This window comes from Bubalus kerabau, chromosome 21 (assembly GCF_029407905.1).
Source record: "Bubalus kerabau isolate K-KA32 ecotype Philippines breed swamp buffalo chromosome 21, PCC_UOA_SB_1v2, whole genome shotgun sequence".
Classification (NCBI taxonomy): Eukaryota; Metazoa; Chordata; class Mammalia; order Artiodactyla; family Bovidae; genus Bubalus; species Bubalus kerabau.
The window spans coordinates 50,813,188-50,839,336 of NC_073644.1; the positions used below are offsets into that span (position 1 = coordinate 50,813,188).

At 54.0% G+C, this 26,149-nt stretch overlaps 1 protein-coding gene across 1 annotated transcript in view; it reads right to left on the bottom strand.

Moving 5' to 3' along the window:
* Positions 1-2,641: 2,641 nt before the first annotated feature.
* Positions 2,642-26,149, bottom strand: part of ZBTB7C (zinc finger and BTB domain containing 7C) — a 382,485-nt gene continuing 358,977 nt past the window's right edge. Inside the window, exons 4-5 of the mRNA XM_055559728.1 lie at positions 15,682-16,887; positions 2,642-3,362 (exon numbers count right to left, since the gene is read on the bottom strand). Of these exons, the coding sequence (XP_055415703.1) occupies positions 2,711-3,362; positions 15,682-16,871 (1,842 nt within the window). The 5' untranslated portion in view covers positions 16,872-16,887 and the 3' untranslated portion in view covers positions 2,642-2,710. The remainder of the gene's footprint in view (positions 3,363-15,681; positions 16,888-26,149) is intronic.

A 26,149-nucleotide genomic window follows, 5' to 3' on the forward strand; every position in this document is an offset into this window, starting at 1 on the left:
ACACACACATACACATACCTCACACTCGGAGTCACAGATACCCACAAGCTTATAGATCCAGCAAAGCCTCATGAATCAAAACTGCAGGGAACCACTGAAGACCTGAGCTCTGGATCCCCCATCAGTTCAAAGATCCATTTTACTCCAAGAGTCTGTGCTCTGGGTTCTGAGTAGAGTTGACCCCATTCAAAGCCCCCACCCCGACACCTGCAAGACAATGCAAAGGGGAATCAACGGAACCAGCGAGTTGAGTACCTGTGGCTTTCTTTTACTTAAAACGCTGTCCCTCACATTATTAAATAAGGGTCAAAGATTTGTAATTTTTTTTATAAAGGTGTCTTCAACATTTTTATAAATTTGTGACACCCAATTGTCAAACTCTTGAGCCACAAATGTCTGCACATTGTCTTGTGGCTGTCGCCTCTCACAGAAGTGCAACTCTCAATATCATTTCATCAAGTCAGTTAATACTGTTTAATAAATAGGCCAGAAAATTAGCTGAGAGTTTTTCTTGGCGGGATGCGGCGTGCGACCAAAGTTATGGAAGATTGTCCCTTGAATCACTAAGGCAAACCTTGTTGAGCGTCATTTTACATAAAGCAATCACATAAAAAAGTTATAAATAGAAAAACTTCCAAAGTTCTCCCACAGACAGACAGGGAAATCGGAACATCCAAAAGAAAAAAAAAAGGAAACAAAACACAAACATTCCTACGACCCATTTGCTTCAAGTTCTTGATCATACAGTACTCGACATCTTTGGATATTTTACAATGTACAACTCCAAATTGCAGCCAAGAGAAAACAAAACGAACTAACCAGTCGTCTGAAAAATTGAGTTTATAAGAAGTCATTACCTTTACAAAATAAAAACAAAGCCCCAACACCACTGGATTCTAATTTGTTCATCTTTCCTTGTTTTCTCTTAAAGTTTGGGTCAGCCCCACTCCCTTGACTGAGGAGGGGGTACGTGGGCATGTTGGCTGGTGGGTCCCAGAAGCGAAGGGCAGAGATGGAGACGGGAAGCTGAGAGGCGCTGCCCAGCAGATGACATCCAAGGACCACAGGGTGTCAGCAACAACTCCCTCTGCTCAAAGGGCCAGAGGTGGTGTATGGAGGCAGGGGTTTCTTCCAGCGAGTGGGGGAGCTGGGAGAGTGACAGAGTCTGTGGTCTTCTCTGGCCTTTTTGTTTTTTTGTGTTTGCTCAGGAAGAAGCCAAGGCAATAGGAAGAGCCGAAGTCTCTGTGCCCACAGCTCCAGGGTTGGGGACACCAGCCCTTGCCCACCCCACCCCCTCCCCCAGATGAACTCGCCTCCCTTCTGGGCTACTGAGAAACAAAAGCAAACTCAGCAAGAAAAGGGGCAGGGCAGGAAAGTGGAGAGATCAGGAAGGCCCCAGCTGTCTTCCTTCTCAGGATGGCTACCCACTGGAAAGCCTGGGAGAGGGGGTGGACAGCCCTCACTCACAGAGCCCTCCACGCCCGTCCTGGAGCCAAGGCTCAGACTCCCCACACCGGACACCCGGCTTCCTCCTCAGGGGGCCAGGGAGGGGCTGTGGGTGTTCAAACACAGCAGTGCCAAAGCCCCAAGAAGCCCACAACCGAAAAGCGAACATACACCTGGGTAACTGGGCGCTTTGTTTCTGGGAATCAGATGGAGGGAGGCAACGGCCAGGTGTTGAGAGGTGGCCCCTGTCTTTCTGTGTTGGCCCCAGGAGTCCTGAAAGACTCCTTATGGCATTGCCGGGGGTATGTGGAGGTGGGGACCATGCTAGGTGGTCGTCTCCGGATGTGCCCCTAGGGGAGGTAGGATTTGGAGTTCCCCAAAGCTGCTTGGGGGCTGTGGACAAGCCACACCCAAGCCCTCTTCCTCTGTTACCCTGTCTAGCATGGCCACATTTCTCACTTGTGCTAATGTAAAGATGGTTGTGATAAAACTAAGTCCAGTAAAATAGTATCACCAGGGACATTAGGAGTGCAAGCTCCTGCTCTCTTCAGGCTTCTCTTTGGAGGGATGGGCAGATATGAGCATGTGGGTGGATGGGAAAGGGAAATGAAATCACCAGCCCTCTTTCACAGCAGGGAGAAACTGGGGTACAGAGGGTGAAGAGGTTCAAGGTCACAGGCCAGGGAGGGGAAAATGGGCCTGGATTCCAGGAGCCTCGCTCCTGACTCCAGGAGGCCTCCCAGCCAACAGGGCATCTCCCCTAAGGGTCCTAGGACCACTGGAGACTGGGAAAATGAAGCCATTAGAACCGAGATAGCAGGGACTCCACCACAGAGCAGTGGGGCCCACAGGGTGTGTGTCTCAGGACCCTACCCTCTTCCCTGCTCCATCTGGTCTGCGTCTGGCCAAGCCACCTCCCTCCTTCTAGACTCTCACAGCTCCAAGGTGCTTTGGGACACGTGGCCTGGGGCCCCGCTGTGATATGGGCCCCTGTGAATTTCTCTTTGAGGGCAGAGAGAGGCAGCCAGGGAGAGGCCGCCAGGGAGAGGCCAGGCCTTTTGGGAAGACACCCATCTCAGACACCAGCAAAGGGGAGGCAGCTGCCTCAGGAGGCCCGGAAAATACCACTGCTGCTGCTATTTTTTTTTTTTTTTCTTTTTTTTTTTTTTCTTTCCTTTTGAAATAAAAAGTTCAGACCCATCGGATGGGGCAGGTGGGCCTGGGAGGGGACGGGGAAGCAGGACCGGAGTGGACAAGGACCAGCCTAATTGTTGGCTTCAGACATGGAGGCCACGTGGTTGAGGCCGGCGAGCCCCGGGAGGCTGGCCAGGCCCGCGGCCCAGGGGTCGGGCAGCGGGAAGTAGGGCCGCGCGGCGGCCACGTTCTCGGCCAGCGCGAAGGCCAGGAGGCCCCCCGCGTTCCGCTCTGCCTCGAGCTGGGCGCGCCCGAACAGCTTCATCTGCGTCTCCTCGAACTGCCGCTCCAGCTCCTGCAGGCTCAGCGCGCCCTTGGGTGCGGCCAGGAAGTGCTTGGCTGGGCTGGGGCCCGGGAGGCACACGGCGGCTCCGCCCAGGTGGCCGCCCACGTCGCCCAGCGCGGGGGGCATCACGAAGGCCGCCTTCTCTGGGGCCGGGCCGCCGGGCCCGAAAAGCAGGCTGGCGGCCCTCCAGGCCGCGGGCTTGCGGCCGCGCCGGGGCCGGGCCATGCGGCAGCTCTGGCGCTTGATGTGACGGTGCAGGTGGTCAGAGCGCGTGAAGCTCTTGTAGCAGAACTCGCACTGGTAGGGCCTCACGCCCGTGTGGATGCGCATGTGGTTCTTGAGGTCGTAGTTATGCACGAACTTGGCGTTGCAGTGGATGCACAGATAGGGCCGCTCCCCCGTGTGCTTCCTCATGTGGATTTTCAGCTTGTCCTGCCTGCAACACAGAGCTGGAGTCAGTCCCTGCCTGCAAACCCAGGGGCCGCCCCTGGCTCTCTGCTGAACCAGCCAAGGCTCCCTACTGCCGTGGTGTCAACCCCCAGGAATGGGACCCCGGCTAGAATTTACCTTCAACTAGGACATGGAACAACAGACTGGTTCCAAATAGGAAAAGGAGTACGTCACGGCTGTATATTGTCACCCTGCTTATTTAACTTCTATGCAGAGTACATCATGAGAAACGCTGGGCTGGAAGAAGCACAAGCTGGAATCAAGATTGCCGGGAGAAATATCAATAACCTCAGATATGCAGATGACACCACCCTTATGGCAGAAAGTGAAGAGGAACTAAAAAGCCTCTTGATGAAAGTAAAAGAGGAGAGTGAAAAAGTTGGCTTAAAGCTCAACATTCAGAAAATGAAGATCATGGCATCTGGTCCCAATCACTTTATGGGAAATAGATGGAGAAACAGTGGAAACAGTGTCAGACTTTATTTTTTGGGCTCCAAAATCACTGCAGATGGTGATTGCAGCCATGAAATTAAAAGACGCTTACTCCTTGGAAGAAAAGTTATGACCAACCTAGATAGCATATTGAAAAGCAGAGACATTACTTTGCCAACAAAGGTCCGTCTAGTCAAGGCTATGGTTTTTCCAGTAGTAGTCATGTATGGATGTGAGAGTTGGACTGTGAAGAAAGCTGAGTGCCGAAGAATTGATGCTTTTGAACTGTGGTGTTAGAGAAGACTCTTGAGAGTCCGTTGGCCTGCAAGGAGATCCAACCAGTCCATTCTAAAGGAGATCAGCCCTGGGTGTTCTTTGGAAGGAATGATGCTAAAGCTGAAACTCCAGTACGTTGACCACCTCATGCGAAGAGTTGACTTATTGGAAAAGACTCTGATGCTGGGAGGGATTGGGGGCAGGAGGAGAAGGGGACAACAGAGGATGAGATGGCTGGATGGCATCACTGACTCGATGGATGTGAGTCTGAGTGAACTCCGGGAGTTGGTGATGGACAAGGAGGCCTGGCGTGCTGCGATTCATGGGGTCTCAAAGAGTCGGACACGACTGAGCGACTGAACTGAACTGAACTGTGTGTTTGTGTGTGTGTGTGTGTGTGTGTATGTGTGTGTGTGTGCATGCGCCTGTGCGCGCACTAAATCACTTCAGTCGTGTCTGACACTTTGTGACCCTATAGACTGTAGCCTGCCAGGTTCCTCTGTCCAAGGGATTCTCCAGGCAAGAATACTGGAGTGGGTTGCCATTTCCTACTCCAGGGACTCTTCCCCACCTAGGGATCAAACCCTTATCTCTTACATCTCCTGCATTGGCAGGTGGGTTCTTTACCACTGGCACCACCTGGGAAGCCCACCTTCAACTACTGCACCACTCCAAACAGGTGTGGTTCCTCCCCTGGATTAGAGAGTAGAGTGGGAGCTGGGTTCTGAAAGGCCTCTGTCACTCCAGAACACCTTTTAGGAATAAGATCAGAGAGAATGAAGCACCCATTCCATCTCTCACACAATGGAAAATAGACTTTCTGGGGCCATGCTGCTAAGTCATCTCAGTCGTGTCGGACTCTGTGCGACCCCATAGACAGCAGCCCACCAGGCTCCGGTCCCTGGGATTCTCCAGGCAAGAACACTGGAGTGGGTTGCCATTTCCTTCTCCAATGCATGAAAGTGAAAAGTGAAAGTGAAGTCGCTCAGTCGTATCTGACTCTTAGCGACCCCATGGACTGCAGCCTACCAGGCTCCTCCATCCATGGGATTCTCCAGGCAAGAGTACTGGAGTGGGGTGCCATTGCCTTAGGCCCCCTGAAAGTCAGCAATCTTTCATTGTCTTCCAAGCGGGCAGCCACTTCTGATACTGGATTGCACTTTCAGCTCCGCTCTCTCCAGGCAACGGGGTCTTCCCTCTGGGTTCACCTGGTCCCATCCCAGCCCCTGGGCTGTTGAGACCTGCCTGTCCTCAGCACTAATCTGAAAGTTCCAGATAGCAGGCACACGTTGTTCAAGTCTCCTGCACTGTGGTTTCTTAGCTCCAGCCCTGGGCTCTCCTCTTTGTCTGCAGACAATTCCAGGGTTTACAAAAGAACCAGGTGCAACAAGAATGCAGCCTAAGCTAGGGCAAAGCTTTGCAGGGTTTAAATAGTATTATTCAGAGGTAAGCTATGATGTGGCGGGACGCCTCCCATAGGGTGTGTGTGAGCCCCTACTCCAGCTGCAGACCCACCGCTAACTGAGTGACTTTAGGTGAGTAACAACCTCTCTGCACAAGAGTTGAACCTCGCATGAGACATCAGTTCCTGGTGTGCAGAGATGATGCACAGAAATTTGGGTTCCTGTTGAGCTGGATTCCACACACCTCCTGGTGGTCTTGAAAGGAGGACTGACATCTCAAGACTGTTTTTATAAAGACTGCATGCCGCCTAAACCAGCTAAAGGAGCCTTTCAGGCTGGCCGAGGTGGAGTCTGTGGAGCCATGGGAACTCTCTGCGGCCTTCTGCGCCTTCCTTGACCAGGCCCCTCAGGCCAGGAAGCTGGGTCGTCTCCCACTTCCTCCCTGCAGGTGTGGCTTGGTTGGAGTGTCTGCCTGTCATTTTTGGTTCGGGGTTGATGTTGGAGCAGATATGGAGTCCAGGCACCCGCACTAAAATGGCCAGATTTAAACCACACTCAGCAGCAACCCAGGATGCCAGCGGGAGCGGGTCCTGGCCGCCTGGTGTCCCCCCGACCACTAGAGGTCTCGCTGGCTCTCGTTTTTTTCTGACTAGCTCCCCAGGGGCGGAGCAGGAGAGAAAAGGACTTTCATGAGCATGCTAGGGGGGAGCAGGGGAGAAGGATCAGGAGGATGGATCCATCTCTAGAAGGCAGCCGGGCACCTGGGAGGTGAGGGCGGAGAGGGGGGAGGGCAGGGAGGAGGAAGGGAGGGTTGGTATTCTCCACACACCAGAACTCCCCACCCCCGGGTCCCTGCCCTGCCCACAACCCACCAGCTGCCCCTCAACTGCACAGTGAGTACCCTGCTGTGACATCTCATGCGCCCTCCCCCCACCAGCATCCTGCTCTTAGGGTCTCCGTAATCCAAATTTCATCCAGGTGATTGGATTTTGGAGCAGGAAGGGGATTTAGCGTCTAGGCTAGTTGGCCTCAAAGGTAATGAGCCATTATCAGGGTTTGATGAAACATGGAGGGCTGGGCTCCCCTCCCAGACAGCCTGAGTCAGGAGATCTGTGGGGAGAGAGCAGAGAATTTGCATTTTGAACAAGCTTTCAGATGCCACTGCTGCTGATGCTGCTGGTCTGAGAACCACCTGCCTAGGTTAATCCTTCACTTGGCTGGGGGGCAAACGGTGGCTCAGGGAGGTGAAGTCCCTAAGGTCACCAGAAGGATAATGACTGAGCTGGGACCAGAAGTGCCCAGGCCTCTGTCCTAAGTCCTGCGCTGTGGCCTGCGTGAACATGTAAGGGTGGGGTGCAAAGTGCTGTCTGTACCCCTGGAGTGTGCTTGGGACCCCACACTCTCACACAGGCTCTGATGAGACACTGATGCTCGGTACTCGGCCAGGCTCACTCACTGGCTGAGAGACTCCATCCTGGAGATTCAGGGCCTGGTGGAGCGTCACCAGTGGGGCTTTAAATACATCCTCTCATTCAGTCCTCACTGCAACCTTATAAGGTCGATTAAAAAAATTACTATTATATATATTTAATAGTATCAACCCTGAGGGTCACCCTCAAATAGTGGACAATGCAAGTGGTAAATCTTCAAATGTCAAGGGCCTCCTTTAAATATGCACTGCTCTTCTGAGCTTTTCATTACGGCATCTAAAATAAATCACATCTCAGTAGCGATTGGCCCAAGTGTGTGAGAAGTGCTGAGAAGGTGACTATAAGTTTGTCTCATTGAGTGCCTGCTTGGGGCAGGCGAATACACCATCTCAATGACTCTGGAAGGTCATTATTCACAAGCAAGGTGTAGTGCAGGACGGGGGCCCCTATTAGGGGTGTGGGAACCCCTTCCAGCTGCAGATCTTCCACTGACTTGCTGGATGACCTTTAGGCAAGTTACTTAACCTCTCTGTGCAGAGTTGAACCTAGGGCCAGACATGAGTTCCTATTGACCAGGAATCTGGGTTTGCATGAGCTTAATTCAACACGCCTGGATCAATTTCCTCACTTGGATCCCAAAAGAGATGGGGGCTCAGAGAAGTCAAAGAGCTTTCCCAAAGGTACCAGGCAGTGAGGGGCAGAGGGGCCCGGAGGCCTAACTGGGCAGGGTTTGTTTGCAGGCTCTTTGGAGGATTTCCTACGGAGTGTTTCCAGCCTGAGGCCTGTAGGGGCTGCCTCGAAAAGTGCAGCCCAGACAGTCACACCAGGGCATCGGCAGCCAGCCTTCTGTCTCAGGGGCCAGAAGCCTGGGCCAAGCTGTGGAAGCAGCTCGGCCTGGGCAGGAGCTGCTGTCCCCAGGGGAGACTTTTCCTGAGAGCAGTGGGGAGGGGAGTGGACAGAGCTCTTAAGTTAGTCCTGGAAAAAAATTAGTGATCATTTAGTTTACTGGGAGCATGTCTGAATCAGGGGCTGAGTAACCTGCATTGCTAGCAGTATGCTTCCCAGGACCTTGAAAGCACTGATCCAAGCCGGCCCATTTCCAGGGAGGGAATGGCTTTCTAAGGTGGCCCAGCCTTCTTATTTCAGTAATGGCCTTTCCACACGGATGTGACGAGCAAGTGTGTTGGCTGAGCTGGGCCCCGGCTCGGCACACTCCAAGAACAAGACCAGCTCCTTAGCTGCCCTGGGCCTCAGTTTCCTGGCCTCTAAAATGGGAGGCTCAATGTGTCTGTTAGTTGCTTAGTTGTATCTGACTCTTTGTGACCTTCATGGATTGTAGCCCATCAGGCTCCTCTGTCCATGGGATTCTCCAAAGAACACTGGAGTGGGGTGCCATTCCCTTCTCCAGGGAATCATCCTGACCCAGGGATCAAACCTGGGTCTCCTGCATTGCAGGCAGATTCTTTACTGCCTGAGCCACTAGGGAAGACCTTTAGTGTTCTGAGAATGTTTGCATCTGGGTAATGGGCTAATACTGAATCTCTGGCTGGCTGGCATCATATATCATGACTCTTCTATTCTTGATCTGCTGGCGGAGGCATCATGAGTGAAGCTGGAACGTTCCAGCCTGACTCTCAGCCGGTGAACTCTTAGTCACTTTCCTTCAGAGCTAGGAGTCCGGTGGTTCCCCTTAAAATCTTCCAAGCCCCCCAACCCTGTCAAATGGCCTCTGTGCTAACTCACCCATTAAAATAGCTTTTCAGTCTCCTTACAAGCTCGCCCCTTCCAGTTACAAAGGAATAGGATCTGGGGGCCCTTGGTGACTATAGCGAACAGCACTGTAATTGAATTGTAACTGAATTCAATTGTGTAATTGAAAGTTACTAAGAAGATAGATTTTAGATGTTTTCAGCACAAAAAAAGGTAACTAAGTGAGATAGTGGGTGAGTTAACTAACATGACTGTGGGTAAGCATTTCACAATATATATGCATATTAAATCATCACTGTGGTACATCTTAAATATATACAGTGTTATATGTCAAATATATGTCAATAAAGCTGGAAAAAAGAATCACCCTCTCTCCCTTGCCAGTCCCCTGTCCCTCCTCACAGTATTACACCCACATACCACACAGACTGCTGCTCCCCTAGTGGGCCCTGCTCCGGACAGCTTTGCATCTTTGCATCTCTGCCGGCAGGAGCTGGACTGCCGGTGCCCCTGGCTCAGAGCCTGCCATATTATGGGATGGATGCTGGTCAGCCCTGGCTCCTCCCCCTTCTGTGCGTATCTTTGGACACACCACACTCCATCCTCAGGTTCCTACCAGATGTCCAAGCATAGATGCGCTTCTTCCTTCCCAGCCACGAGCCCCTCATTCCCGCCCTCCTCTTCCCTGCACCCTCGTCCTTCAGCTCTGCCTTCACCCTTGCAAACTGCCCTGCCCGAAATGCCTACCACTCCTAATCCCCGGGATCCTTCAAGGTCAAACTTAAGTGCAGTCTTTCATAATACTTTCCCCTGTCCACCCAGGTCTCATTCTTTGCCCTGACCTTCCAAAGCACTTGAGCACTGCAGCCCAGGGCAGGTCACTCGAGGAGCAAGGAGGGAGCCACAGAGGACCACGTGTCTGCGTCACCTTCTCCTGCCCTCTAATGGCCACTTACGTATGAGCATTACCTGCCCAGCAAGTCCTGAGCTCTGGGGGCCCTGTCTCCCCGTCTGCATTCTGTGGCTCCCACTCAGCCACACGGGCGCTCCTGGCCGGCGGGGATGCTTGTCCAGAGGCTGTCCTCACTGTCTTTGTTTTCCAGGCATGTTATTCCCAGGGCAGGGCCACCATGTGTGCTGTTTCCTTAGCTGCTCGTCACGCCTGCGGAGCCACCATCCCGTCCCTGGCTCCCGGGGACCTGTCTTGTTAGGCGCCTAGATAGCAAGATGATGCAGGAAGCAGCAGATTCATGGGCAAGGAGCACTGGCCCGCAGCAGATGCAAAAAAGGGACCCAGGCTCAGGGACAGTCCTGCCAGAACTAACTGTGAGCTCTGGTGGAGGCATAACTGCGCAGGTGATTATACCTTATCTCACTAAAGCCCATGAAGTCCGAGTTTCCATCATTCTTGGGAGGAAGTGGAGGCAAAGAGAAGTGCCGTAATGGGTCCAGGGCTTTCCTGATCTTGGGTGATAAATGGGGTCATAAACCTGGGTGTGAACTTATGGAGCACTTGCTTCAACCCCTCTGTGTTATGTGGGGGAACTGAGCCCAGAGAGGGCCGGAGGCTTGGCCAAAGTCACACAGCTAGTCAGAGGCAGATCCAGGCCCTGAAGCTGGAGTTCCTCATCACCGTGCCCTGTCCAAGGGGTTGTAGCCCCTGGGAGACACTGAGCTCTGTGTTCCCTGCCCACCAGACCCTGATCTCTTCCTCCTCGTTCAGCACATGGCCCAGATGGTACCAGAACCTGCTCAGATAAGAACCCACCAGATGCTCTGGAGTTCCACCCAGTGCTGACCACTGAATGTACGGTGGGTGGTCATGGCTATGGCCTGCCAGTAGGGGCCGCTTCTCAGAACTCCCCAGCCCAAATCTGACACGCTCCTCTCTTGCCCTGTGCCCTGGTCTGCCATCTCGTCCCTTTACCCCGCACGGGAGCCAGCCCAAGTCACATCCATGCAAGCCCCAGTAGGCATTCCCCCTTCCAACTCCAAGTGCTCCTCATGGAGAAAGATGAGCCAGAACTTGTGGTCTCATTCCCTTGAGTGAAAGGAAGGGGTCGTGGGTCCTGGAGGCTCCCAGGGAGGAGAAAGCTTTCCCAGCACCACCCGTCCAGACTTCTTGGTAACCTGATGGTCGGAGAAAAATTCTCTTCCTGCTGCCACTGCTAATGTCATTACATTATCTTAATAAGGTCCCCAGAGTTGCCAGGGGTGGGAGAACTAAAAAGAAAATACAGGAAAAGAAAAAAAAAAGCAGCAACAGCCAGGATCCTGGCCTTGCCTTGAGAGCCAACAGCTGTTGGGCTACAGAGCAATCAGCAGCTGGCTTGCACTGGGCGTTGGGGTTGGAGGGTAAAAGTCACAGGCTTTATGGGGTGTCCACAGGGGATTTAGTGGAGACTGGGGGAATTGCGGGGCATCAGAGACTGACACCCCGGGGCACAGAGGTTGCCCATCCTTTTCCAGGGCCTCTGTGGGACCTCTGTTGTCATGGGGACTGGTCTCTTTTCAAGTGTTGCAGTTTCTTGACTTCACAGTCGTCGCTCCAGGCACCTGGGAGAGCCAGGCTGCAGACAGGATGCCGGGGGGCTGGGAGGGGACCCTGCCCAGTGATGCTCTCTAGGGGCTCCCTGGACAGGCTGCCTGCACTCAAGGACCCATGTGGCAGGACAGGAGGAACCAAGAGTCTTCCAAAGCCTTCACAGACTCAGGGCCAGGCCCAGTTGACAGTGATGACCGGGACTGGGGCAACAAGGGGTGGGAGGGCCCTGCGATGTGGGTGGGCAGGGAAAAGCCCCTCCAAGCACAGCTGCATCCTAGAGGACATGCAGAGAGGACGAATACCTTCCCATCTTCCCTGGCCCACGTATTCCCTACTCCTCAAGGCCCATCCTAGGGCACCTCTGGTGGCCCCTGGAGTCTCGACCTTTGGCCTGGGCTTCCAGACTTTCAGATGAGGAGGGTCAGGGACATCTTGATCCAGACTGCCTCTGCCCTAAGTCCTGGAGTTCTCTCTCCCAAGTGAGAGCCACGGGACCAGTTTCGTCAGGATCTGTCTCTGCAGCCAGCACAGGCCCCGGCCAGCCTCAGGCAGAAAACAGTGACCTTGGACCAGGCTGGGGGAGTGGACACATAGCCTCAGGCACAGACAGAGGGCTCGGAGCCCAGGTGACCGTAGGATGGTCAGAGCTAGGAGGGGCCAGCATGGGGCCAGAGATACACACTCTGTTTGAAGCCACTGAGGCCTTTTCTGGGGTGCCAGGGTTGTCTCAGAGCTGGGAAAACCAGTGTGGGACAACCATGGGCCTGGCTGAAATCAGGAACCCAGAGGTGAGGTTCCTGATGCCAAGGAATAGACAACATGCTGGTGGGAGGCCTCAGGCCCTTCTTGGACGCCCATAGAATGAGAGCAGCAAGTGGGACCTTAGGCGTGGAAGGGGCTCTGTCGGAAGGCCCTCTGCCATTTCGTGCTGCTGAAGTCATGAGGAATGATGTTCCCATGGGGTGTGAACATGCTGGGAGTGGGCCCTGGAGGCCGAAACTCAGAGCCTGAGCCAAAAGGCCACCTTGCGGGGAGACGTAACTCCCAGGAGGGAGGGGAAGTGGGTCAGCATCAAGAAGAGAGGAAAGGAGACCTGGCCAGAGGGCAGAAGCTCAGCTGTAATTAGGCGAAGACTCAGGCCCCAGAAAGGGAAATGATGTCCAAGAGAAGGACAGGAGGGCAGCAGGTCCCAGGTCCCTCTGCCTCTTGGGCTCCAGTCCAGCAAGTGGCTTTGCCTTGCAAGGGAAACTGGGAATTCTGAGTCAAAGAGGCAGCAGCTGCGGCTGTAAGTGGAGCTGAAGAGTCTCCAGCTGGGGAAGGAGGGTGGGGTTACAGCTGGTGGCTGTAAGGAGTCAGCTGCAAAGGAGGTCCCCACGGAAAGGTTGCGAGGGGACTTGGCTATAGCGAGAGTCACAGGCAACCCCAACCTGGACAGCCAGGGTTGACCCCGACCTGGACGGCCAGGGTTGAGGCTCTCTGATGTTTGAAAGGAGTCCTACAGGGCAGCTCTGGGGAGGAGACAGGAGGGAAGCAAGGAATCAGTGATTCTGAGGAATGTGGTGGGGAGGGGTGTCAGGGGGTGTCCATCGTGTCCAGCCACAGCCCACAGTGAGAAATAAGAGTCCCCAACCTCCCCCCACTCCCAGTATCTCTGCTCTGAGGAGGTGCTGGAGGAGGGGGCGGGTCCCAGAACTTTTCTGGTCTTTCTCAGGAGGGCCAGTGCCCAGTGGGAAAAGAGTGAGGGGAGTTGTGGATAGAGGTGGGCATGGAGCTGCTTCAGCTGGAAGCAGGCCTGGGGACCCAGATGGCTGAGCAGGATTAACCCGAATGGAGGCCAGGGCCCCGGGCTGGAGGGCTACTCTGGCCTGGAGGAGTGTTGAGCCCGCCACCAGGGGGCACAGAGGCCACCCTCAGTGATCAGCAGGAATGTGCTAGAAGGGAGGGTCTGGAATGCGACCCTCCTATGTAACACAGCATGGAGGCTAGCTAGGCCAGAAGGCCCACGCAGAGGATGTTCTGGTGTCAAGAGGGTGAGAAGTCTGACTGTCTTGACTGACCAAGTTAAAAACTTTCCCTAGGGAAGGCAGGGACTCAGCCCCACATGGCCCTCATGGAAAGTGGACTGTGGGAAAGACCCAGAGGAAAGTGGGGGAGGGAAGGGAGATGGGGACTTGGGGGGTGGGGTGGGGGGAGGGGCAGGATCCCGTGGGGTACCCTCTGATGCAGCACCTCCCACTGAAGTTACAGTCCTGGGTCTCCCCTGCAGGGAGGGGTGTCCCCAGTGTCCACCATCTGCTCAGGGGACAAGCAAAGGAGGTGGAGCCTGGATGGCAGGACTCAGGGGCTGGCTTTTCTGGATCTGGCCTGTGAAGACTGTCCACGTCTTAAAGTCATTCCCAAGGGGCCGGGCTTGGAGGCACAGACTGCTAGAGGCCCTGGCTCCAGATGGATGAACTGCACTTGAATTTGGACTGGGCTCTTGCTTGTCTTCCTTCCATTATCCCTGTGCTTTTTTGAAATCTTCCAGGTGTTCTGTGGATCTAAGGTGAATGCAGGGTGGGAGGTGGGGGTGACATCAGAGTGGCAGGGCCGTTAGTGAGCAGTACCTGAGAGGGGGTGAATCTTAGGGACTTTGGGTCTAGCTGCTCTGCAGCAATGAGAGAAGTGAGCACTTGAGGTCAGCACTGCTGACTGGAAGGGGACACACCCCAGGTATAGGGGGCCCTGCCCTTCTACACCTGGAAATTCTCCATTTATTGTCAGCCTGGAGCAGCTGGGAGAGTGTGCTGGAGTTTCCTTCACAGCAGCAGCTGTGAGGGGACCCAAGGCCACCTTGGAAACAATCAGAGTTGTCCTTTGAAGCAGTCACTGGAAGAGCCTGCAGAGCTGTTTCCACAACTGTCGTCTATTCCTTGACCCTCGCTGGAAACCTCAAATAGAGTTTTCAAGCCACCAGAGAGAGCGAGTCTCGTGACTTAGCAGGACTCATCTTGTTTTTCCCCTCAAAGCATTGCCCCTGATTTGATAATCTACCTCATTCAAAACACAGTACTCTGTCCTCAAAACTGAAGCTTTGGGTCCACTGAGGAAAAGCAAAAGAATGAGCTCCCAGCAATTCCTAGAGCTAAACTGCTAAGAGGACGTGGGGGCAGCAGCGCGACTGGGGTCAGTGTGGGTTTCTCCAGGTGGGTTCCTTGGTGGGGACAGTGGCAGTGTGGGCACAAGACCTGGACTAGGAAGTCACCGTCCCAGGGCAGATCCCACCAGGCTCTGTCCACATCAGATAGACACACTGAAACGACGAAGCCCTGATGCAGGGCACTCACCAGGACCTTCCCCACCGTGGACATGGCTGTGAGGGTCAGCCTCACATCAGTGACCACCATTGATACCAACAGACCTTATCTCCCCCAAAGAGGCCCATCGAAACCTAGCCCTGGACAAATCGGACCCCAAAGGATCCCACCAGTCAGTTTGGATCACAAAAGTCGCTGTGCAGAGAAGGTATATAATACTTGAGTGCTGAATGGAACACAGTCCAGGGAAGATGAAAGGTTTATCATGTACTGATTTCAAATTTCCACTTTCATAACAGCATAAAGTTAACCGTCTTCCTAACACGGACAGTCAAGGGGGACCTCATAAAAGGAGGCACATCCTGAAGGTCTGACCCCAAATAGGACTGAAAGGGCCTCCGGGGGTCTCACTGAGGTTCAAGTCCTAGCCCTGCCATTTCCCAACTGGGCTTAGGGGTGGCTGATTAACTACTAGAAGACGGATCACCCATCTGTGGACAAAGGCCATGGCCCTCCCTGACTTCCAGGACGTGGCGGGAGGGGTAGTCTGAGGAATCCACTCAGGACAGGCCCTGGCATGCTGACTGTGCTCCAAATAAAAAAAAAGGGGGGGGGGGGCGCTGCTGCTGCACGCTATTGGGGAGCTTCAAACTGGCTTCCCTGGGTCTGCAGTGGGAGCTTCCCTACTTCCGCCTTAACCAGACGGCTCTGCTCGGATCTATTTCATATCTTAGCCTTCCACCTAGTGGGGTAATATGAGAAAATATTTGAAAATCATTGCGCCTGGTAATGCCCAGCACCTATGACAATGAGCTTCCGGTGCGGCTAGGACCCCGGTGGACCTCCCCTGACCTGGGTCCTTTCCCATCTCGGTGGCCCGCTTTCCATCCGGTGGCCCTCGACTCTCTTCACCGCGCCCCCGGCCCTCCAACCCCCCCCTCCCCCAGCCCGCCCCGCCTCCAGCCCGCCCCGCCCCATCTCGCCCCGCCCCATCTCGCCCCGCCCCATCTCGCCCCGCCCCATCTCGCCCCGCCCCATCTCGCCCCGCCCCCGGCCACCAGCCCCGCCCTTTCTCTGCTCCCATCTCGCCCCGCCTCCGGCCCTCCCAGCCCCGCCCCGGCCCGCCCCCTCCCCATCTCGCCCCACCCCCGTCCCCAGCCCAGCCCCTGCTCCGCCCTGGGCCCGCCCCGCCCCCACAGGCAGCCCTGCGCACCTGGTGAAGCGGACCTCGCAGATGTTGCACATGTATGGCTTCTCCCCGGTGTGGGTCCTCATGTGCCGCGGCAGCTTCCCCGCCCCCATGATGACTTTGTGGCAGATAGGGCACTGCTGAGAGGCCTTGGGCTTCAGCTTGCGCTCCTCCACCAGCGGCCAGGGCGGGAAGAGGCCCCCCAGGTGGGTGGCGCTCAGGAAGTTGAGATAGGCACCGTAGTCATTCTCCGCCTTGATGGGGCCCAGCGGCCCCCCGGGAAGGTCCGGGAACATGTCCTTGAAGAAATCGTTGGGGAAGGGCGGCGGTGGGGGTGGGGGCAGCTCCTCCTTCTCCTCCTCCTTGATCTTGCGGTTCTTGATGACCAGGTCCAGGGGCCCACTGTCCATGGGCTGCTCAGGCAGCTGGGCAAAGGCACCGAAGTCCCCTGGCCAGAGGTGCGGAAAGAAGTCCGGGGCGAATGGAGATAAGGAGGGTCTCCTGTCGGGGAGGCTGGCTTTGGGGTACAGGTTCTCCCTCAGCAGAGATTCGATGGAGAAGTCCCGGATCACGCCCAGGTGGCTAGGGCTGCCGGCCTGGAAGGAGTCGGGGAAGTCCCTGGGTGTGTCCGAATAGGCCTTCTCCGAGAGGTGGTCCGACTTGGAAGGGCTTTGGTGGCAACTGATGTCCTGTGGGTCAGGCAAGTTTTCTTGATCAGCAAAATCCTCTGTGTCATCGTCGTCGTCCTCTTCTTCCTCCTCCTCCTCCTCCTCTTCGTCCTCATCATCGTCCTCCTCGTCATCGTCGTCGTCCTCCTTGTCCCCCCCGGGCTCCATGATCTCCAGGCACACGTTCACGATGCACTGGATCTCCAGCATCCTGGCGGCGTTGAGGATGTGCTTGACGTTGGAGGCGGTGATGGTGAGCGTGGAGGTGTAGGCAAATTCCAGGATGGCGGCCAGCGCCTCGGGCTGGACAAAGTCGATCTCGTAGACGTAGGGCTGGCTGGCTAAGGTGCCGGCCGTGAAGAGCTTCTTGAAGTACTTGCTGCAGGCGGCCAGGACCGAGCGGTGGGTGCGGTATTCCTGCTCCTGCACCACCAGGAGCACGTCGCACAGCAGCCCGTCATGCCGCTGCTCGTTCAGGCTGCAGAGGACCTCGCTGCTGTGGTTGGGGAAGGGAATGCCGATCAGCTCGTCAATGCCATTGGCCATGTTCTCAGCCGGAGCCCTGCGGGGGCACACACAGGAAGAGACTGAGTTAGAGGACCTGGCTGGAGGGGACACCAACTCTGGGGTCCTGGCCCAGAGAGGCCAGGCTGGTGGGCCTAGGCGGTGCTTTCCTATCGCACACCTGCCTTTGCTTGGGGCTCCCCTCCCTCCTCCTCTGCTAGGGAGCTGACCCCTCTTCCTCAGCTTTCCCCACTCTAACCTGTCACTCAGAGCCCCACTCCCAAGTGCCTTTTCTCAAGGTACTACTGGGCTCTTCCCAGGACCCTGAAGGCCCTGGAAGCTAGGCCCCTCATCGGGCAGCTGACGCCTGCCTTTTAGCAAAGTCTATGAAATCTCCTCTCGGGCACGATTTCACCAAATTCCACTTTGGGAATGTGCAAGTCCCGAACGCGAGGCTGGCCGGCCACGTGAGACTCCGCTGCTCTGTGTGCTGCGGGAATGGGGGCCACTCCTGACTCCCACCACGTCTGCCGGTCAGGGGCCAAAGGGGGAGTCTTCTCTCATGACTCAGGGCTCCCGCTGGGAGAACGCTTTGGTTTATTTCACAGATCCTCTGCCTCCTGTCACAGACTCCCATTTTGCTGCTTTTGGCTACTGATGTGGCTGTAATAACAATGGGACTGCTAATGGTAGCTGAGTTGTTCCCCGGTCCAGCTCCATCATGTTGAAGTCTCAAGCCCCAGGATGTCAGAGTGTTACTGTGTATGGAGGTAGGATCTTTAAAGAGGTAATTAAGGTTAAAACGGGGTCCTACGAGTGGCTCTTATCCAGTGTGACCCCCAGAGGGGAGACCATGTGAAAACATGGGGCGGAGGGGGCGGTGGAGGTGGGTGGAGACAGCAAGCTGAAGAGAGAGGCCTCAAAGGAAATGGAGACTGCGACACCTTGATCTTGGACTAGATCCAGCTCTCTAGAACTGTGCGAAAATCAGTCTTGTTCTTTAAGCCCTGCTCCATGGTACTTTGTTATTACAGCCCTAGCAAACTGACACAGTTACTAGAAACCTTAAACCAATTTTGTGACCCCTTTTTGGCAAGGGAATGGGGGCCTTACGGCAGGTGGTTTGCCTTCTGTCCTCAACTTCTGGCTTCATCTTAGTTGATGAGGTTTCCCTTCACTTGCCATTCTTGGTTTTTTAAAAAACAGTGACCTCCTACATACGTATATCTCGAGCCATTTGATAAATATTTATATTCAGTGTTAAATTCAAGTTATATTCGGTGTTAAATTCAAGTGCATTGTTAGCTAATTTATCATGTCAGTATTCTGTTACTCTCAGGGAAACATATCCCTGTGGGGAGAAGCCTCTTCTGAGATACATCAGGATTATCTACACATTAAACACAGTGTGGCCAGTGATAGCTGCTAGGAGGGAGGGGGTCAGAAGGAGGGGTCCGGGCAGAGGACAGCAGGCACCCCCTCTGTTCAGGGAGCAGAACAGAATCAATTTGGACAACAAGCCACCTTAATTTTTAATGCCAGGACACGGAGGGCCCTGCTACTCTGGGCAAAGCTTGGTCATGGCCCATAGATAAATCCTAGCCAAGGCCTGGCCCTTCCCTGGGTGCAGTTACAGTGGGGAGAAAAGAAAAAGGAAAACAAAGCGTGGAAGCCCCATGGCCCAGTGGCAAGAGCTCTGGGAATTCCCATACACTTATCTTCTGGGTGTTTCTGCCCTGAGAAGGCAGATGCAGCAGAAAGGGACAAGGGAGAAGTGTCAGGCCCACAATGCGGGCCCCGAGTGACTTGGAGGCACCAGGGACCCAGTGGGGTGTCAGGGTGTCAGGGTGCCTCTGCCTCCCTCCTCCCTGCTTCTCTATGGGTGATGGAGGGCCTTAGCCTTCCCTGAGCAATCCCACCTGGGCAGGTGTTCAAGCCATTTGCTAGAGCAAAGGCCTTGCTGTTTTCCTGCTGTTTTTAAAAAGGACCAGAGGCCCTGCAGGCCATGTGTTTGTTGCCTGAATAGTCATTGGGTTTCTTCCTGAACGCGGCACTGCCCTGGGGTGTGGGAATGCACAGAGAGCAGACCGAGCAGGGCCCTGCTCTAAAAGAGCTTACAGGGACATAACAACTATGCAAAAGGTGGAGCAAGATCCACCAACGAGGAATAAGAGAGCACCACACACCTACCAGAGTGGCTAAAGTAACAGGAAGTGACAACACCAAATGCTGGCGAAATCATAAAAGACATTGCTGTGTCCGCCTGGCTCTCTCTTGGATCACTCGCTCCGGGGGATGCCATGTCATCAGGACAGTTCTACGGAAGGTCCACAGGGCGAGGGGCTGAGCTGTGCGAGTGACCACCAGGAGACTGGGTCACTGAGCCCCAGTCAAGCCTTCAGATGACAGCAGCCCCCTGACATCCTCACTGCAACCTCATGAAAGAGATTGACTCAGAACCACTTAGCAAAGCTGCTTCTGAGATAGTAAATGTTTATTCTTGTTTTCAGTTGCTCAATTTTAGAGTAATTTGTTATACGTCAATAGATAACAGATAATCCAGGGAGATAAGAGACGATACAACAGGCTATCCAGAGGCACTATTGACTATTCATAGACATTATAGACCTGTGATATTTATCAGGATACTTTCTGGCAATAGCAGTTAAATACTATCTTCTAACAAAATCAATATATTATGACACTTGTTTGATAGATGGAAGTAGATGTATTGAGAAAATGATACCTTTTTCTAATTCCCACAAAGCTGCCCTAATGGTAGCAGGGTTCTGGCCCTCCGAGGACCCTTTTCCTCTGAAAACGCCATTGTGAATGAAATGCCCCCTCAACTGTTAAAAGCCCAAATTAGTAAGACCTCAAGAAATTAGTTCTTTCAAGCAAGTTTTCTTGCTTGCCAAGGGCTTATTCATTTAAAGACAAAAATGTTTTTGAAATGTTTTTCAGGGAAAAATTCCCGCAATTCCTTAGACTCATCCCCATGTTCTTAAGTAGAGGAGTTGGGAACCCACTGGATGGGATGGGAGTGGTCAGAGTCTCGCTCAAGCACTCCAAGGGATGGATCGCACCATCCTGACTTGACATGTCCTGCCTCCCAAGCTTTGGGAGCCTGGTCTGCTAGGGCCTTGGGGTCAGGAACCACAGCTGTGTGACTTTGAGAGGCCCCACCACCTCTCTGAGCTTCTCTTTTCTCATCTTGTCATTGGATGGACAGGGGAAATCTGATAACTGGAGTCATGACCGCGAGGAGGGGCTTCCCATGTGTTACTAGTGGTAAAGAACCTGCCTGCCAATGCTGGAGACATAAGAGGCATGAGTTTGATCCCTGGGTTGGGAAGATCCCCTGGACAAGGGCATGACAACCCACTCCAGTATCGTTGCCTGGAGAATCCCACGGACAGAGGAGCCTGACGGGCTACAGTCCATGGGGTCACAAAGAGTTGGACACGACTGAAGTGATTTAGCACACCTGCACACACGACCTTGAGGAGCTAGAAGCACAAAGGGAATCTGGCCATGAGGAGGGAGGCAATAGGCCTGGGTGACTCTGGACTTGAAGGCTGGTCTGTCCAGCAGTGACTTCTCACCGTGGCATGATTTGGAGTCTTTGTCCCACTCCTGGAGGAACAGAAGTAACCATAGAGCTGGGAGGCGGGGGCTGTTTTTCCTGGCAGGAGGTAGCAGGGGAAGGGGGGCTGTGGCTTGCTGTTTTATTGACTTTTGGGGGAGAAGTGCCCCCACCCTGCCCTCTAGAAGCTTCCCTGGTAACCCTGAGATTCCCATGCCTGGAGGGTCTGCAGACAGCAGTATTCCAGAAGGACTGAACGTCCAGCCCCCCTTCCCACCCGGGCCCTCCCTCCCATGGCCCAAGCGAAGGTACTCTGTCTCCAAGAATAATATGCTCAGGAAAGAAAGTCACACACACACAAAAAGCAAAACCAAACCTCTTAACAGTTAGGAGAGGCTCGTAGGAAGGGGCTAGAAAAAATATAGAGCCCAGAAATAAAGGCAGAGGATAGAAAGGGGGAAAGAGGCGCTTGAAAATGGAGCAAGGGCACAGGTGTGGTCCCCATTCCAGAGGATGTGAAGCCCACCACAGCCTCCCCTGGGCCTGTGCCCTCAGTGGAAGATTCTAGAAGCCAAGGTGTGTCCATATAGCTTATCTGGCAAGGGCAGCATTTCTCAGCTCTGGCCTAGGTTTATTCCTTTACAGCATGAGAATATCATTTGCCTCAGGTACTCTACCTGCCCCCTTCCACTACAGGGAGCTTCATCATGCCCTCAACTCACCAGCGAAAGAAGGGGAGGGCCTGCTCCTACGAGAGGAATGGAGACGAGATGGAGGTGGAGCCTTTGGAGAGAGAGGGCCTTAGACTTCAGAAATGCATTGAAAAACCTGGCTCTAGAAGTCCTCCAGAACTAATTTTTTGAGTGTGACTTGAATTTTTGTTTTTCATTTGTGTCCTATTCTAATAACCCTATCATTCAAGCAAGCAAGCCAACATTTCTAACAACAATCAATACAGCTACCATTAATCAAGTGCCTGTAACATGTCTGCCATTGAACCTCTAATCCTTCTTCACCCAACACAACCCTGAAAGGTACACATTTTTATTATCACCTCCAATTTGGCGGCAAAGAGTATGGAGAGGGTGAGTGACTTGCCCAATGGCAGACACAGTGTCTGAGCCAAGATTTGAACTTGGCTGCATTTGGCACCAAAGCTCATGTTCATTCCTCTTGACCATGCTGCTCCTACAAAGTCCATATGGGAGTGAGGGTTGGGACCCTACCTGTCAGAGGTTTAGAGATTTAATCAGAGACAGAGCTGAGGGGTGTGCACCAGGGGGCCTGAGACCCATGGAGGCCTGGGGGACTCAGGGCTGAGGGCACATGAGAAATAAGGACAGGGAGATAGCAGACCCCTGTGGGCTGGGGGATCCAAGGAGGTTTGCAGGAGGAGGGGCCCTTTCTGAGCTGTGAAAGATAGAGAGGATTTTGTTGGGCAGAGAGGCAGGAAGGACCAGCCCCATAGAATTTGGATCTGGAAAACTTTGGATATCTAGAGTCCCCTCTGAAAGTGTGTTGAACCTGGGTACCGAGCAGGCTCTCACAAGAACTTGCTCTCAGCCAGCATGTGCCTGAAGTCGGCTGATGGCCATCTGACCACAGGGGGCTTCTAATGGGAGGTGGAAAGTGAGGACCCTGCTTTCAGACGTCCTGGGTCACTTCTGGCCTCGGGCACTTAGTATCACCCTCCTGAGCTCGGTTTCTTTATCTGATCGTGGGGATGATAATAATGTCCACCCCACAGAGTGGCTGGGCCGATCAGATGAGGTCAGTGCTTCTGGGACAGAGGAGGTGCGTAGCCACTGCTGGCAATTATGAAGCCCAGGAGGGACCAGGGTCCTAACAGGGGTCTTGGCAGAGGGAGACAGGATCATACCAGGAACTAATTTGCTTTCTGTATAGTTTTGCAGAGATCACACTATTTAATCAGCTCTCCCAAAGACACTCCCAGGGCTACCCTGGCATGTGGAGGACATCATGATCATCCAAGGTCCTTCCACATATCCTGTCTCATGGACTCCTAACCCAAAGAGGCAGGCAAGGCGAGTAGAAACTTTATGCCTATTTTACAGATGAAGAAAATGAGGCACAGAGAGGAGCTGATGCCCAAGGTCACACAGCACATTAGTATCAGAGCTAGAACTAGAGCTAGATGCTTTGATGCCCAAGCTTGTGCCCCCAGCCAGGTGTGGGGCTGCCTGGCTGGTAGGTGCCCCATGTTCTAGGGCTGGCTTTACTAGGAACATGAAGTGCAGGGATGGGTAAATTTTGTATATACTCCTGCTGCTCTCAAGTTTGCTTATCTGGGAACTGGGGAAGTAATTGCATGGCTCTCATCTGCTCCAGGGCAGAGTTTGTCTCTTATATGTCTGTATCATTACCAGGATGCTATCAAGCAGGAACATGGCAGATGCTGAATGAACAAGGTTGGTTCAAATACATGGTAGGGAGAGGCTTAAAGTCACAAAAGGTGGTAAGAAAAGAAAGAAAGTGAGTCACTTAGTCGTGTCTGACTCTTTGCGACCCCATGGACTGTAGCCTGCCAGGTTCCTCCATCTGTGGGATTATCCAGGCAAGAATAATGGAGTGGGTTGCCATTTCCTTCTCCAGGAGATCTTCCCAACCCAGAGATTGAACCCGGGGCTTTCCTGGTGGCTCAGACGGTAAAGCGTCTGCCTGCGATGCAGGAGACCCGGGTTTGATTCTTGGGTCGGGAAGATCCCCTGGAGAAGGAAATGGTAATCCACTCCAGCACTCTTGCCTGGAAAATCCCATGGAAGGAGGAGCCTGATAGGCTACAGTCCATGGGGTTACAAAGAGTCAGACACGACTGAGTGACTTCACTTTCACTTTCATTCCTGCATTGTAGGCAGATGCTTTACCATCTGAGCCACCAGGGAAGTCCCTACAGAAGGTGGTGGGCAGCCCCAATCCTCTGCCTTAGGGACACCTGATATTTTAACAGAACCCTATCATTCCTAAAGTATTTCTATCTGTTCATTTCATCCTTATTACGATTCCCATTTGGCGGGGATCAGAGAGGCTGAGTCACTTGCCCCGAGTCACAGCTTGATTTCTACTACAGTCCCATCTCTTTCCTGTCCTCCATGGTTGCCTCAGTGATGTGACTTTTAGGACAATTCTATTGTTGTGATGCACAAATCCAGCACCTCCTTGAATCATGCTCAGGTCAGCAAATCTGGGGCCCAGAGTGATGTTTCCATCTGCCCCATGGTGAACTGGCCCCAGCTGGCAGGCTCTTTCTGCCCTGGGAGTGCCCCCCTCTCCAGCCTCTAGCCCCTCCCCTGCCTGGGCCTGGCAGAATCAGTGTCTCCAGGAGGGCAAGGGTGGGGTTCTGTAGGGTCAGAGAAGGCATGTGGATTCTTTTCCAGATTTGGGAATGAGGCTAGGTAGCAGCTGGCTGCCTCCTCTGAGCAGGTTCTTAGCATCTCTGTGGTCCGTATAGGCACAGAAACCTGCCAGGGGCTGGTGGGCCAGGGCAGGGCCAGAGCAGGGAGGCCTGGCCCAAGCAGCTGGCCGGCCCCATGAAGCCCTGCTGGGCGCACCCTACCCTGCCCTTGGCAGTTCCCCTAAGCAGAGCAGCCACACCCCTCGGCCTTGGAATGCCCCAGAGGCTGGGGCCAGACATGTAGGCTGGAAGGCTGGGCAGGGCCTCCTCTACTTCCAGCCTGCGCCCTGCCTCCCAGAGCACCTCCAGCAGAGGGCTGCCCCACCTGCTCTGCCGCCCTGCTAAGACATGCCTGGAGCCCGCGGTCCCCAGTTCAGCCTCGGGCCCAGGGCTTGGAGCTGCCTGGTTTCTGTGAAATGAGCTCTGGGTTTCCCTCCTCTGCCAACGATGATGGCCGTGCCAGATGCTCTCCGACAGCTGGAATGCAGGCCCTCTGCCACACATGGTCGTGCCCCCTCATTCTCTGCCTGCTCAACCCCCGACCCCCGCCAATGCCTGACCCCTCCACTCACAGCACACCATGTGAAAGGGCAGAGGCCAGCCTGGCAGGCAGGCACTCCTGTGTTCCTGACCCCACACAGAGGGCTTCTCCCCACATCCCAACTCCTGGGGGGCCTGAGCTTTTGCTCCTGAGACCAGATATTCGAGTCCCCGCCTTACTGCTGTCTGAAGCCCCTGACTTACCATGCTGCGTGTTTGTGGGGCACACCCACTTTCCTCTATACATTTTCTTATGATTCCCAGGTACAGAAGGAATTATTTGGCCCACGTGCTGGTGAAAAACCTAAGCTCGTGCTGGTGAAATGACCCACCCAGGGTCACAGAACAAGGTAAGGAAGTGACAGAGACCCCAGACCCCATGACTTATTACCCACGCCCTGCCCACTGTCTCCTGTGGCATCTATCTCTTTTCACCCCCACCCTCACCATCATTACTCCTCCACATCCCACACGGGTTTGGTTTTTATCAGAACAAGGTCTAGGAGCCCCGTGGGAGTTTGGAGGGAGGACACGAGCCACGTTTGTATAGGGATGAGGCACACTCGGGACAGACTTGGGCGGTACCCCAGAGGGCAGCTGGAGTGATGGGCGACAAACAGCAAGGGGCAGCTGTCCTCCTGGGCTTTGGTCCCGAGGTGGGGCCGGGGCACCTGAGTGTGCGAGCTGTTTAATCTCCCCCTAGAGGAACCTGCTCTTCACAGCATCCCGTGAAAGTGAAAGGAGAAGGGAATGGCAATGCAGGCCAGTATTCTTGCCTGGAGGATTCCACGGACAGAAGAGCCTGGCGAGCTACAGTCCATGGGGCCACAAATGGTCAGACATGGCTGAGTGACTAACACTCCCACTTCCAGAGGAACCTGTTTTTCACAGCATCTAGGTGAACTCCAAGTGGGCATGCTGGGGCCTCTGCCCCCATCCCCTCCCTCAAGGGGTGGCTTGGAGCCTGTTACTTTTCAAAGTGGGGCTTCCCTCATAGCTCAGTCGGTAAAGAATCTGCCTGCAATGCAGGAGACTTGGGTTCGATCTCTGGATCAGGAAGATCCCCTGGAGAAGGAAATGGCAACCCACTCCAGTATTCTTGCCTGGAGAATCCCAGGGACAGAGGAGCCTGGTGGGCTACAGTCCATGGGGTTGCAAGAGTCGGACACGACTGGGTGACTTTCACTACTACTACTACTTTTCAGAGCACTTTGACCTTCATGGTGGCAGGTGAAGCCTATACCCATTTTACAGACCAAGGAACAAAAGGGAAGCGAGGTCAAGTGACAAAGTCCAGCAATAACACTGCAGAGCTCACATATCCCTGAGGCCATACTCTGGGGGCACCCCTGCTGTGCCCCTTGGGCTGGGTTGTCTAAGGGCAGTGTGGCCTGGAGCAAGGCTGTGGGGGCTGAGACCACCCGAAGCTGCCGTGGGGAGGGTTCTCCGTGCTGCCTGGGTTGGCCATGGGAATCTGGGCTGGACAAATAAGTGGTATCCCTTCAAATGGTTGTTCTTTAACCATTTATTCATCCTTTATTTATGAGAGAGAGAGGCAGGGCGGGGTGGAGGGGAAAGACTTGTTTTCTTTTAAGAAATACTGCACACCTCTTTATGTTTGGAATAAAGGATTTACTACTTGTGTTTATTACAGGCGATTTCCCGAGCCAGAAAACTCCTTGGGAGGCTTATTAAACCTTATTAAACCGCTGAAAATTTGGATAATAAAATAAATCACTTGTTTCCCATAAACAGCACTCGGCCGCAGGTTACTGAGTTTCA